The sequence below is a fragment of the Pavona decussata genome, unplaced genomic scaffold (genome assembly GCF_977016875.1).
Source record: "Pavona decussata unplaced genomic scaffold, jaPavDecu1.1 SCAFFOLD_51, whole genome shotgun sequence".
Taxonomy (NCBI): domain Eukaryota; kingdom Metazoa; phylum Cnidaria; class Anthozoa; order Scleractinia; family Agariciidae; genus Pavona; species Pavona decussata.
Genome location: NW_028145473.1, coordinates 3,180,751 through 3,196,416, shown reverse-complemented (window position 1 = coordinate 3,196,416; position 15,666 = coordinate 3,180,751). Strand labels below are relative to the sequence as shown.

At 37.5% G+C, this 15,666-nt stretch overlaps 1 protein-coding gene and 1 pseudogene across 1 annotated transcript; both read left to right on the top strand.

Annotated features, from left to right (window-relative positions):
• The window catches only part of LOC146481088 (uncharacterized), a 45,086-nt pseudogene that overhangs the window by 11,567 nt on the left and 17,853 nt on the right, over positions 1-15,666 (top strand).
• Positions 3,325-14,338, top strand: LOC146481089 (beta-1,3-galactosyltransferase 1-like). Its single transcript, XM_085108583.1, has 2 exons — positions 3,325-3,459; positions 12,669-14,338. The coding sequence occupies exon 2, from the start codon at positions 12,707-12,709 to the stop codon at positions 13,778-13,780; it is 1,074 nt and encodes a 357-aa protein (XP_084964709.1). The 5' UTR covers positions 3,325-3,459; positions 12,669-12,706; the 3' UTR covers positions 13,781-14,338.

Below are 15,666 nucleotides of genomic sequence, written 5' to 3'. Positions count from 1 at the left end.
TGGGGTGGATGTTCCCAGTCCCTCACCTAATACAAGACTTTTAATACTGGTGGAATGATTTCTTTGCCCTATATGACCAGATAAAAAAATAAGCAATTTTACTTTAAGGGCTGGATAACCGTAAACAGAATGTGTAGTTCCAAAAAATATCCATATCCCCCCCCCCCACGGAAGGGATTTGATTTTCCAGGGGGGGGGGGTGAGTCAATTTGAGTAAGTTTTCAGTGGGGAGGGGGGTGACCTAAGGGACATATTTCCAGAGGGGGTATAGTGGAAAAATTCGAGGCTCGCCGAGACTCTCCTTTAAAATCCGAGGCCGAGACTTTAACTAGTTTTTCAAACGTGGTGCTTCAGAAATCCGAGCGCGAGATGGTGTGATCTAGAAATCCGAGCGCGAGACATCACTTTGTTCCTGGTGCTTATTTATGAGGGGTCATCTCCGTTAAAATTCTGTTGCAAATTCTGTTATGGAGAACCTTCCAATTTCATTACGTTTTATCAATTTTTTTTCTGAAGACAGTAGAATAGAAATTGATCAAACAGAATAGAATTTAGGAAATCAGAACCGAAATTGAATCAACAGAACGGAATTTAAACATCGAAAGCACAGCGGGACAGAAATTGAAGCAGTAGAACAGAAATTGACGCTGTTCTAAATTCTGTTCTGTTGCACAACGAACCGAGATGAACCTGGGTATGAACCAGTTGCGCATTATAAGAGAGATTGTCACTGACTTAGCATGGTTCCCTACTCGGCTCAGAATGTGGTTTCTTGATTCTATGAAGACTCAACCGGAACAGCTTGATAAATTTGGACTACCTGTGTCTACTTCTGCTATCAGCTCAGCAGCACTGTAAAATATATGCCCTGTAATCAGGTTTTTAAAAGGCAACTAGGTGCAAGCTAAGCTTACAGTGTTTGATGTTTAATGTTTAACAATGATACGTGTTGTTTGTAATGGCGTTGGTCTTTCAGCCAACTCAAATAAACTTTAAAATATTTTTCCATTCTCTCATGCAACTCCTTCCACCATTTCTCGATCTAAAAAAGATATTTGAATCTCATTTTATATTTTACTCACAGGGGTGTAGACACGATTTTTTAAGAGAGAGGTGGAGGGGTTAATGACCTTCACAAGGTGCATGCCCCCAGATACAGGTAAGACTAGGTAAGGCAGGAAAGGCTGTTTGCAGCATTCTACACAATAGTAAAGATCCATGTATTTGAAACAGAATAATAGCATACCTGGTTTGATGTTGAAGGGCCATAAAGAACAGTTTCATGTGGATCCATACTGTTGTGTAGGAAAGCATACACGCATGGTAACCATGGTACCTGTTTCAGTGCCTTTGCCTACTGTTTCATATAGGCGTGTTTTACGTTTGAATGCAGGGGACCACACGACTGAAAATAAACTGTTTCTCAATACGTTTCGTTGCTGGATCTCTTGTAGTAGCGTGCACGTGCCAGACGTCACTTTATGTGTAAATAAACCAGGCCCAAACAAATAAGCCCTTTGTCGTAGTGTCAGCCCTGCAATCAGTTTTGTTCGTCGGAGACCCAGGGGTAGTTAGTCGGGTGGAAGGGATTTTCGTCCCTACCACCCGACTAACTGCCCCTGGGTCTCCGAGGATGAATTCCATGCGGTAACTGCTGTTTTCTTCTTTGCTTGGCAATGTTATATAATGGACAATAGACCTTTATCACGGAGAAAATTGACAACATTTTTGAGTTTGCAAGACATGTTTCGATCGACCATCGATGTGTTCTTTACAATGTGAATTTAAATTTAAAATAATGTTGAAGTTACAAGTTTGAAATACGTAAATGCTACAATGTCGTTAGTAATTAAATTAAATTCAATTCAATTTTTATTCACACTTATTCGAAATACAATATATTTTTATGGTAAGAAAATAAACACGCAGAGCATTATATTTAAGTGGTTTTACCTTCTAGGAAAGAAGTGCATAGTGGCCAAAGGAGCAAGGCTTTCGTGTTGGCCACTACTTCTGTGTAGTTACAAAAATGGGAATAAGTAGAATTTATAAAATTGATTGTAGAGATTGTAGATTGTAAGTAGGAATAAATTTGATCGTTACACTTCGAATACTAGGTAAGCACGCGCGCCTGCAGCATAAACAAACACCGAATAAGTAAAACCAAGAATAAAACTAACGAAAAAAAATACAAAAAGAAATGAAAAATAATCAAAATCAAACTAAAACATTAGTGTCAGTTCAGCGTGTTTTAACTACTTATTTAGACTAGGGCTTTAAAGGCGGATATGAGCAGCTTCTTTTAATAATAATAATAATAATAATAATAATAATAATAATAATAATAATAATAATAATAATAATAATAATAATAATATAATAATAATAATAATAATAATAATAATAATAATAATAATAATAATAATAATTAACAATTACATTATGAGCTCGAGATTTCTATCGCGTGATAGCGCCCGAATCAGCTATCACGCATAGAAATCGAGAGCGAATAATCTAATTTTTTTTAGTAAAAATCTACAAGTTGTTCAAAATTTAACAACTAAATTATCCAAACCCTCCTCACAGACGCTTCGAAAACGCGAAGAAGCGGGCTAAATTTTGATGACAACCGCCACTCACTATCCTTCACAGAATAGATAGCGGGTAGCGTAGCCAATCAGAGAACGGCATTCGTAGTAGAACGCTAGTAGATTTATACTAACAACTGATAGCGATTGGGTGTCGTATCCAGCACTGAAAAGCAAGTCTCGGAACAATTTCTACGACATTCCTCAGATTGGGTCAATATACTGGAAGACATGAGTGGTCCTATCCCTTTTCAAACGCTCGCGCACGAGTACCGAGAAGTGTCGGGATGTTTCCCCGATGTAAACGGCATTACAACCTGCACATGTAAATTTATACACGACGCGTGAATGGTAATTTAAAAAACAAATTATGTAGGCCAGATAACCCCAAACAATTGACACTGCTGAAAAATGCAGCTTAAAATTAGTAAACCGGCCAAGTTTGATAGTCTTGTCTTTTGAAATAGCGAAGAAATAGTGCTGTAAATTCACAATTATTTGCTGGACGTTTGTATGAACACGGGCAAACCATTATAAAGAATTATATATTCGCTATTTTATTAACAGACAAGACTTTCATAGTTGGCCTTTTTACCAATTTTAAGGTGCTATTTCCAGAAGTTTCATTTGGCTTGGTGACCGGGCCTACATTAAATTTTAAATTACCGTGGTAAGGGAGAATGACAGGATGTCTTGAGGCCCCTAATTTGAATATTCTAAAAAGAAAAAAGTTAGACAGCAGTTGAAGACGGCAAACCACGCAGGAACGGATTCTCTTATGTGTGGTTTTCTATAGCCACTATCGGGCTTGATAAATTGTTACATTTAATTCATTCAACAGAGTCGGCCATTTACCTCAACGCACACAATGGTAAGTCCTCACTTAACCTAAAACGTTTGACTGCAGAGCCCTGGCTGTATTCCTTTTGAGTGCGATATAAGTACTTTTCATATCTGTTTTTTTTGTCAGTGTGGGATAGAGGATTCGCTTAATGTTGTTCCTGGATGTCCTAAACTTGTGCATCTGAATGTTTCAGAATCAATCAAAGTCAATATTTGTACTTCAGTTAGAAAAGAGTTATGGCGCGGTTTGAGATTAGCGCGCGCCTAAACTAAACTGCGTTCTCCATTAGGAGCCCCAAAGAAAATTGAATTGATGAAAATTCTAAATATATGGCGCCATGGATTAAAAGGCGCTTTCGCCAGCCACTAGTTAGTAGAGATATGAAGATCACAAACTCTTCAACAGTCAGTTTTCCAGTGCCGGACTAGCAAGCACGTTTGTTTGGTCCGAAATCGCTAACCACAAACGATAATGACATAGCATGACCATAGGTACTAAAAAACACCAGAAAAGAATGATTCTTCTGATGACATCCTCGCTAGGGGGAACGTGACATGATACTAAGCATAAACACAAGACAAACGAGGCCACGTTTGTCTTTGACGTCTAAGTCTGCTGTTGATGCCTCGCAGTGACGCCACAGGAGCGAGGACAACCTTGTTGTAAGTCTGGCCTGCCTAGATAAGCTCTCGATACCTGTCTCTTTTGCTTCTTTTTTCTTGTTGGATTTTTGAATAAACTTTTAGTACACCACAAAATCATATGTAATACCTTTTGACGCAAATTCTAACATTGTTTGACGACTTGAATGTAAATCTATTTGCGTTTTGATTACGTTGTTACATTTATTAAAAAAGAAACCAAGAAATGCAGTGCAAAGTGAATTTACTGGATCATATATTTCTTGAGGTGTTTTAGGTCAAGTAACATATTTTTCAGCTTAAATTCTCAGTGCAAACTATGGCTTTATAACAAATAGAATAATCTTGTACCATTACTGAGAGGCAACTGAGATATATTATTCTTTTGTTATCAACGTACACAAGGGGCAGTCATAAGGGATTATCTCCGTAGCCATGGTTGCGAACTTATTAAATTAAATGGAGTTGTCTTAGTGAAATCCAAGCAATTTCAATAAAATACGTCACTCGAAATATTATTATTACTTATGTATAATATATTGTCCTGTCACGTTTCACATTACCTTTTTGTACTTACTCGACGCTCACTGCCAAAATTGAAACTTGAACTGTTTAAGAGTGATTGTCAGTAAAAATCAAAGAAATCGTAGTCACGGTCAAAAAATCAATTTCGCTCATGCTTTGTCAGTTTGAAGGCCTAGGTAAGAAACTGAAGGATATAAAGTTATTTTTTTAAATATTCCATATGACGGCAGAAAACCACGAAAAACGGTCACCCTACCGGAAGCTCGGATTTCACCTCGCGAGAACTCGAAATTTTAGGCTTTTCAGCTTCTCGCTACACAGAGGTTTACATAGCAGTGAATCTTTCCTAAGGATAATTTAATACAGTCGGATTCTTCGTAAGTCAAAACAGAGCAATTATTTTCATCTCTGCTCGTTTGTGAGCAAACTGAGCACGGATGAAGTAGACCGCACTTCTTCTAAATCACGCAAAAGTCTAAAATATTCCAAACTCAGCGAGGAAAAACGCTGACCGGTAGTGGCTCAAATCCTCTGATATTTTAACAAAAGACAGTTCAGTCATTGATTTTTAGGCTTAACGTTTTAAATCTTTAGGATCTAGCAGCACTTTGGCACGAACACCAATCAAATTTGAATAAACATCAATTGACGTAGCCACATTTTTTGAATTTTCTCCGATTTTTACTGACATTCACTCTTAAAAATAAGTAGAACCGGTGAAATCTCGAATATTAACAATAAATAAATAAAAAGATTCGCACCACTCAAAATATTATGATATTATGATATTATGTGCTGTCACATTCACCATTTACTTTTTTGTATAATGATTCAAATCCTTAAATATTTAAATGCGCGCGGCGGAGGAGTAAGCAGCATGGCCGAGCCGTCCGCCAAGATTTTCCTTTTATGTAAAATTTAATGGGGGATTTCTTCCAAAACATCTTAACTAAACGAAGAAATAGATCCTCTAACTCATCTGCAGAGGAATCTCCGGACGCAAAATAGCCTAGAGGTTCGCCGAATTCTTCAATTGATACTCAGCAAGTCAACGAAGGTGACGACGAATTCATGGCGGCCGCAAGTATGGTAGAAGATGTACAACAAAAGCTCCAAGTGATACTCCAAAAACTTGGAAAACTCGATTCAATCGAGAAATCGGTGAACAAAATTCAGGATACCCTCGTAAAACTGGAAGCGAGAACGCAATCACTGGAGAGCTTTCAACAATCAGCTACAGCCGACATTAGCGACTTGAAAGAAAGCCTGAGCTTCAGTCAAGAAAAGTACAAAACATCGCTGGACGATCTTAAAAGGCAACGCGAAAACCTCGAAGAGAAGCTAAACGAGCTTGAACGACAAATCAACCATCTCGACAACAACATTAAAGATGTAGAGACTAAGAACCTTTACGTGGAGGCGTACTAAAGACGCGAAAATATAAAATTTGAAAATATCAGCGAAGACGACAACGACGACGAAGACACAGAGCAAAGGCTTCGCACTTTCCTTGAGACTGACCTGGGATTCCGAGACGCCCATACAGTAGAAATACAAAGAGTTCATCGACTGGGAAGGAAAAAAACCGATGAGTCAAGACCAATTCTCGCGCGATTCCTAAGATTTAAAGACTGCGAGAAAATCCTGTCTTTAGGAAGACGACTCCGGGGGACAGCTTATAAGATGTATCAAGACCTCCCACATGAAATCGTACAAAGAAGGAAGAATCAAATGGACACATTCAGAAAGGCCAGAGAAAATAGAATCCCTGCTACCTTTAGTAAGGCACAACCAGACAAATTGTATATTCGAGGTAAGCTTTGGCCAGTAGGAAAAACACTAGATATTTAGAGGTAATTATGATCATTTCGGAAATATATATACATAAATATGTACAACTGATATAATTTCTGGAGAAATGGATATACTTCCTCCCCGTTAATACAATATACGTATATATATATTTATTCCTTTTTCTTTTTCCAATAATACATACGCCATATTATAGATGTAATATTTGTTTTTGCGGGCGGTGACGCGCTTTTCAGCCAAAACCAGATCGCCTTATAGGAACGGCGCGCATTGCAAAAGTTGAGTTTTTATTGGGCCTCGCGCTATTGATTTTGAAGTGATCGAGCTACATGGCTCTATCATCAAAAGACCTTAGTCTAATAGCGAACGCCTTTTTGTTGGTTTACGTGTACGTTAATGTAAGTCTGTCTTTCCGGTCCTATTTACTGCATTTTGTGTACTTCACAACCCAGGATGAATTTTATGTAGTTTGTTGTGTGTATTTTCGTGTTCTGTTTACGTACGTATTTTATTTTGGCTTCTCCAAATGCATTTTTCTTGTTACGTCCAAAAATAATGCTTCGTTATGCAAGGTGTTAGCGGTCACGCATATCTTTACCGCTTTGAAAATCTTACCAATAGTCTTCATCCACACCTCATTACAATCAACACCTACGCCGAGGATTTAGTGATCTGTTCCTTAAATGTGCGAGGGCTGTCGAATACCATGAAAAGGCGTGAGACCTTTCGCTGGCTTAAGTTAAAAAACTACGCAATCTATTTTCTTCAAGAAGTTCATTGTACTAAAGAGAAAGAGGTCTTGTGGACTTCAGAATGGGGCTTCTCAGCTGTTTTTAGCAGCTATTCAAGTGCTAGTGCCGGAACTTGTATACTTTTTAATAATAATTTTGAATTTTGCTCCAGCGTATCTTAGCGAACTTATCACCCTAAAGACAGTATCTAGATATAGTCTTAGGTCGTCCGGCGAAGTCCTCCTTCAACCGCCCAGAATCAAGACTCTGCGTACGCTGGGTGATCGTAGCTTTACCGTAGCCGCACCAGCGCTCTGGAACAATTTACCAAACGCAGTTCGCTGCGCTCAAAGTGTTCAATCTTTTAAGGATAGGTTGAAAACTCATTTATTTCGACAAGCCTTTGACCTTTATTGAGAATTGTATTTTAGCCATTGACCTTGCCATTGTAATTTTAAATTGTATTTATTTAGGATATCGTTATTGTAAAGCGCGCGAGAGCATCTGTTTATGATTCGCGCGCTATATAAATAATAAATTATAATTATTATTATTATTATTATTATTATTATTATTATTGTTATTATTATTATTATTATTATTATTATTATTATTATTACATAAAATTCTGAAACAATTCTCTGATCCAGAGGGAAGATTTGTCATAATAGACATCAAAACAGAGGATAAGACCTTGACCTTAGTAAATGTTTATGCGCCAAAGTGTGCTCAATCAGCTTCTCTCTTTCGACTGCGAAGAGATAGTCCTTGGAGGTGCCTTATAACTTGGTCCTGGAAGTTGAAAAAGACAAATCTCGGGGAAACCCGACCACTCATAAAAATTCGTTAAGAAAAGCTCGGTACATTGCTAGCCTGTTAGATTTAGTAGATATCTGGCGTGCCCTTAATCCAGATGTCAAACGATTCACCTGGAGAAGGAGGAAACCCGATGTGCACTGTCGTCTAGACTTCTTTTTGACCAGTTCCAGTTTAAGTACAAATTACAAAAGCGGACATTCTACCTGGCTATAAAACTGACCATTCTCTAATAACACTACATCTCGCAAATAAGAAAAATCCTAGGGGACCAGGTTTCTGGAAACTGAATACCTCCTTCTTGTTAGATAGCGAGTATATTGACTTAATCAAGGAAACAATCAATGATGTGGCGAATGATTACAAAAATGACACAGAGGTTGACGCCGTTCTCCTTTCGGACACTATGAAAATGCAAATTCGATCAAGCGCCCTTCACTACGCAAAGAAAAAGAAAACCAAAATGAAAACACAGGAGTCAAGCTTAGAAACCGATATATTATCCCTTCAAAAGAAACTGGAAGAAAACAATCTCTCGGAAACAGACAAAACTAACATTTCTAACGAATTAGCTATTAAGATTCTCCAGAAAGAAGAAATATCTAAATATAAAACCCGTGGAACAATTATAAGATCCAAGTCTCGCTGGTATAATGAAGGAGAAAAAAACACAAAATATTTTCTGAATTTGGAAAAAAGACATTTTAATAAAAAAAAAACCATTAAAAACCTTCAGCTAGATGACAATAGTACCATTAAGACGGACACTGAGATATTAAAAGAGGCAAAATCCTTCTACCAATCACTGTATTCTTCCTGCAATCCACAAGTTAATTGCAGAGCTTGAGGACATCTTTTTCCCAGAAGGAAATACCCTGTTGCTAGAGGCGCACGAACAAAAAGAATGCGAAGGTCTATTGACCGAAGCTGAATGCTTAGAAAGCCTGAAATCAATGGAAGCAAACAAAAGCCCTGGAAGTGACGGCCTCCCAGCCGAATTTTACAAGGTTTTCTGGAAAGACATACATCATTATCTTCTAAACGCACTAAATTGTGCATATGCAAACGGCCTTCTATCAATTACTCAAAGGAGAGGATTAATCACCCTCATACCAAAAAAAGAACAAACCTGCTCATTTCTTAAAGAACTGGAGACCAATTACACTTCTTAATTGTGATTGCAAAATAGCAGCCAAATCCATTGCTAATCGAGTACGTAAAGTCCTACCAAAGAAAATCAACAACGATCAGACCGGCTTTTTAAAAAACAGATTTATTGGAGAGAACATCAGACTTCTCGATAGTATAATAAATTACAGATACAGAACAAATCCCTGGCCTTCTATTATTTGTCGACTTCGAGAAGGCCTTCGATAGTGTAGAATGGAGCTTTATTGAGAAAACTCTAAAATACTATAACTTTGGAACATCCTTGATTGCATGGGTAAAATTATTTTACACTGATATTAGCAGTTGTATCCAAAACAACGGATGGTCCTCCGATTTCTTTACGTTAAGTCGCGGTGTGAGACAGGGCTGCCCTCTTTCCCCTTATTTGTATATTTTATGTGCAGAAATATTGGGTAGCACAGTAAGGAAGGATAATGAAATTCGTGGAATCACGATCCGGGGCACTGAGTGCAAACTCTCGCAATACGCAGATGATACGACAGTGATTTTAGATGGCTCACAATCCTCCTTTTCTAGAACTCTATACTTACTTGACGCATTTGCTTTGATATCCGGCTTGAAAGTTAACTACGATAAAACGGAGGCCCTCTGGATCGGATCATCGAAAAATTCGAATGCAGCATTACTCTCTAACAAACCTATAACATGGGCTGAGAGAAAGGTTTACGCCTTGGGAGTCTGGTTTTCGACTGTAGAGAAAAACGCTTTTTACGATAATTTTTCCGAAAAAATCGAGAGAATGAAAAACATCCTAAATAGCTGGTCTGCAAGAAGGTTGACTCTTCTAGGTAAAATTACGATCATTAAATCTCTGGCAGTATCGCAAATTGTGCATGTTCTATCCTCTCTCCCAACGCATCAAGGTGCACTTAAAGAAATTAATTCTTTGTTGTATGATTTTCTCTGGGATAAAAAAGGGGATAAAATTAAAAGAGTGGAAATGATTAATGACTACGATAAAGGGGGTCTCAAGATGATGGATGTTCAAAGTTTTAACGAATCTCTGAAAATGAAGTGGATACAAGGTTACTTAAATAATGATAATCAGGGGAAATGGAAGCTTTTCGTTGATTACTACCTCCAGAAGCGTGGAGGCAAAGCAGTGTTTTTAAGTAACCTTAAACCGCAAGACGTTTTACAGCTTAACATAAAGGATCCTTTTTTGAGGGAAATTATCGAACACTGGACCAATTTAAATTACAGAGAGAAAAACCTTGATTTTGACTCTATGTTTTTATGGCATAACTCACTAATCAGAATAGAGAACCGACCTTTCTTTTACAAAGCCTGGTTTAAGGCAGGGGTAAAAGAAGTTAAAGATCTACTTAACAAAGATCAGACTTTCTTAAGCTATAATGCATTCATAGATAAATATAATATTAAAACTAATTATCTTGAGTACTTTAAAGTAATATCGGATGCTCACCAGTCTTACACAACTCTCTTTCAAATGATATAGCGATTCTTCTGTCTCATTCAAATATTTCCAAAGAATTTTATAGACGGCTTCCACACCTTTGCGGAGTGAAGAAAAATGGCTTTCTGAAGGGAGTATAGTTTAAGATTCGATCATTAACTGGAAAAAAACTTATTATTTACCATTCCTCTGTACAAGAGAAACAAAGCTTAGAGTATTCCAGTTTAAGTTTCTTCATAGACGAATTACTACAAACGACTTTCTTTGCAAGATAGGTATAAAACAAGTCGACACTTGTTCCTTTTGTGGTGAAACTACTGAAACTCTGGTTCACCTGTTTTGGCACTGCAAACATACTCAGGCATTCTGGAAAAGTTTATTTGAATGGATATCCGAACACCTTCAAGATTTGAAAGACATTTCTCTCTCTCCCACTCTCTGTCTAGGCTTAATTAACGATGTCTCACATCTACTTTTACATCACTCACTTCTTATTGCCAGACATTATATATACAACTGTAAACTGAGAAACACCATACCCAAGGTGCAACTATATAAACAATTGCTCGTGAACTCCATGAAAATTGAAAAGCAAATCGCTTTAGATAATAATACCCTAAATTCTTTTAAAAAGAAATGGAGCCCATTGAAGAACGCCCTCCAGTCCCAAATGATCAATTAAAATCCAATAAGTTAATAACGAAGATTAGTAAGTAGGCGGTAAGCTATGTTGCTGTACATAATGTGAAGTAACGATTGGATGTAATTAGGTAGTTTAAATTTAGTCGTAAGTTAGTATATATTGTAAGTAGCCGTAATTGTAAGGAGCGAAAGCCATTTTACTGTCTGATATGTGTTGAATTGTAATTAGAGTCTTGTATTGTTAGTAGACAAGTGTAAGTAACCAGTGAGCACTGTATTGTTCGTAGAATACTGTATTGTCTAGTGATGTATTTAGCCCGTAATGTAAGTAATGTAAGTAATGTGTTTTTGCAAATAAATGGTTATTTAAAAAAATATATATATTTAAATTCCGTATCGGTGCAATCAGTGCTCAGAGTTTGTTTGTAAACCAGGCTGATTTCAAACGTATTTTTAGTTCAGTTTGTGGCAGAGTAAGTAAGACTGACGGGTAATTTTCCAATGGAGAATAGTATGGCTCTCTAATCTACTACAATACTTCTGTATACGTACGGCCGTACATCGTTAGTTGAAATATACGACTTGCCACAAGTCGACTTCTTAAGGTGAAGAGCTGTGAGAGCACGCGCGAAGGGACTGGTGTTTTTCTTATGACTGCATGGACTCAACGAAAACGGACTTTGAGAAAGTCTACTTGCAATACGTACTTGTTTGCTTGTTTGGGATTCCCTCTTTTCTGTAAACATCAAAGGGAATATCGGATAAGAGCTACTCTGTTCTGGATTTTTATTTTAGCATGTTGTAATTTCAGTGTTCTGGGCGCTACAAACGTCCCAAATGTTTACGACTGGTACGTTAGTTTCCCTTTTACGATCGTTACATTTGTATAAAGATTTATTAGCCTGTATATTTTGACACACGCTTTCCACAATACTGAGCAAAGATTGCTTTTTATTAATTTGTCTCGTACGAGTACACAGCTTGCTATACCACTAGTAGGGAATGGAGTAACTTTGAAATCGTTAAATGGTCGTGTTGAGGACCTCGTTTAATTTAGCCTTTAAATAGATTTTTAGTCATGTGTTGTTTTTTAACTAGTTTATTGACAAGGTAATCGCAGCCTTTGATTGAATGGGCTTGTAGTTTTTAATAGTTTCTTGCGTTCTTAGTTGCTCTAAACATAATTCTATTTTAACAATATTGTGAAGCGCTACCGAATATATCGATATAGAGGTTTGTAATTATTATTATTATTATTATTATTATTATTGTTATTATAATTATTATAATTGTTAATCCTGAAGCATTAAATTTCATCCTTACTTTCTAGGTGTTGGTATTTTCGGAGGTGATTACTCTGAGAAGTATGTTAGTTCTTTAAAATAATATACTTTAATATCTGCCGGAAACAGGAATTAAATACAATGAAATCAACTTATTCTTTCGTTACTCTCTTTTCAGCTCTTCTGAAAGTGAACCTATCAAAGCCTCCCTCAAAGATGTCCTTAAGGAGTCTGACACAATTTATCACACCAACGAGGACTGTAAAGCGGAGAAAGTTTATTATCAGTCTTTTGCTGCTAAGCGGGATTTTGTTTACCATCATTTTGAAAGCATTGGTGAGCAAGGACCCGTATCTGACAGCTGTCAAGCATCTGCAAGACCAGAAAGTCTCACAGAACGGATTGCTCAACAAAAACAATAATTCCCTGGCTTTAAAAGTGGAAGCCCTGACTCCGTCAACAAACAAAGAACAAGCGCTTCCACATAAGACATATTTAATATCACGAGAACGATGCACACAAAAGGTATTTCTATTGATTATGGTGTTTACCAGGCCTGCTTCATTTGATAGAAGATCAGTCATTCGCAAAACATGGGCACCAGATCCATCCATGAAGACGAGATGGAAGACAGTGTTTCTTCTCGGTCAGACTCCACATGACAGCGTACAAAATGAATACTTGGAAGCTGAGGGAATGATGCACAGAGATCTAATACGAGGAGCTCAAAAAGAGCATTATCATAATCTTACCTTAAAGACGCAGATGGGTCTGGAATGGGCATCAAAATACTGCGATTTTCAGTACCTACTCAAGGCGGATGATGATGTATTTATTAATCCTTATTTGCTGATGGAATATCTACGAAAGCCTGATACACCTAAAACAAAACTTTACACGGGAGCGTGCCGGTACGGCCGACCTTTTCGAAGAGGAAAGTATGGAGTATCTGTGGAAGAGTACAACAGAACTACGTATCCGGGCTTCTGCAATGGTCCAGCGTATGTGTTATCATCAGACATGGTCCACAAGTTAGTGGAAATGTTTGATATCAGCAAGAAGCCTTTCAAACTGGAAGATGTTTACATTGGCCTGCTGGTAGAAAAAATGGGTGGTGTGAAACCTGTGCGTCACTACTCATTTCGTTACTCAGGGCAATGCACACTTTACCCAAATACTTTTTCTCAGCATAGAGCCTCGGTAGAATGCTTGGAGAAACTTTACAACCTCGCGATTAAAGAAAGACTTGAGTACGAACTTACAAAAACTAGCAATGACACTAAGCATTAGATAAATAGTAAATGAATCGAAATGTGGATTTGTTGTTTCACCTTAGAAGATTGACGGGTTAACCTGTCTGTAGCCTTCTCATTTCTTGTACAGGTATAATCCCCTCAAGCTTTTTTTTTTTATTTTATTTTATCTATTTATTCACTTTTTTTTTGGGGGGGGGGGGGGGGGAATTCGGGGAAAAACCACAACCATTCCTTCAAGCTTTACTGCTGAAGGAGCTGAATCAAGTACAGCAAACACAATGAAGGAAATATGTCACAAACTACGAAAGAAAATTCATGCAAATACTAAGAAGCGAACCTGACGAAAAATTCGGACGCATTATGTGCGATCACCAAACACCGTTCCCCTTACGTTTTCCTCCCTTTATGAACAAGAGGCCTGGTTAGTCAATATAACACCCTGGTTATGTTCAAGGGTAACCACGCCTGGTATTAGTCGAAGAAATCGACATTATTCTTCGTTTCTTGCTTCATTTGTTTATATTATTCTCTCTCATTGTTTAGTTGTACATTCTTAAAAATGAGCCCGTCACATTTGAACATAGGATGTTAGATATTACTGTAAGTGCCATGTGGAAAAAATAAAGGATAGTTAGTAATGTATTGTGTTGTCAATAAGTTATATTTTCTGTAGATTTACTAATATACAATCAGTGGAACCATGGCCATTAGCAGGGTAAGCGAAAAAATGGTTTTATCAACTGATTTGAAAATTTGAATTGGTCAGCCTGAAGTTTGGCGTTTCTCACGCTAGGCTAAAAATCATCAACATTTTAATCTCTTTACTGGACTTAATTTTATTTTTCAACTTACAACAATCTAATATCCAAGAGAATGATGTATTGTTCGGTGAGTGACACAGGCATACTCGGAAAAAGGAAATCCGAGTGCGGATATGTGGCATATGCACAATTTCACTGCGCATATGCCACACATTGACATTGTAATCGCTTAAGCTGCTTTAGTTGCGTACTAACTGCGAGGATCTTTCTTGTATTTAAACAAAATTATAAACATGAACATAGCTGTGTTTCGTGTCACAGTATTTAAAAGCTGCGAGCAGGCCGCGAGTAGGCCGCGACCATAAACAATATATAAGATGGAAATTAAAATAATTGGCTCTCCAGTAATAACAATAATAATAATAATATTAATAATAATAATAATAATAATAATAATAATTATAATAATAATAAACCAAAAAAATGGAACAAGTCCTCTCTGAAATGTATAAGTCTAAAAACCCCAAATGTTTAGCCTGCGAATACAGCCGCCTCTCATTTGCTCCCGCTACTACGTGCGAAACGCGAAGAGAGTCTCTCTTCGCGTTTCACACGCAGTAGCGGGAGCGAATGAGAGGCGGCTGTATTCGCAGGCTACCAAATGTTTAGAATCTTTCAATTGAGGTTATTTCGCGGTTAATGCTTAGCCGCTGAACAATGTCGATGACTCATTTCAAAAACTAACGACACGTCATTCTTCTATACGACATGGCCAAACACGCATGCGCTGAATGTACATGGAGCAAGAACATACAGCTACTCATATAGCTATCACAAAGAAAGCAGCGGCTTACTATTATCTGGCCGGGAAAAAAAACAGATGGTTTAGGTTCTAAGTGATCCTCGTTTCGCCACAGCAAAGACCAGATAAAAACAAAAAGTAAAAACTTTTTTAAAAAAATTTAAATTTGTCTTATGTAGAAAAGTCTCTTCTTTGGTAGCGACGGAGTCAGTACAGCCGGCATTTTTAAAGCAAGTTCTTGGCCGTTCTTGCTGAGCAATCCCTTCTGCGAGGTTTGGTCGTTTTGCGTATCCTGGGCAGCCTGCTTAATACGTTTCAGAAACCGGTCCTTGTTCAGTAATACTGTAAATATGATCA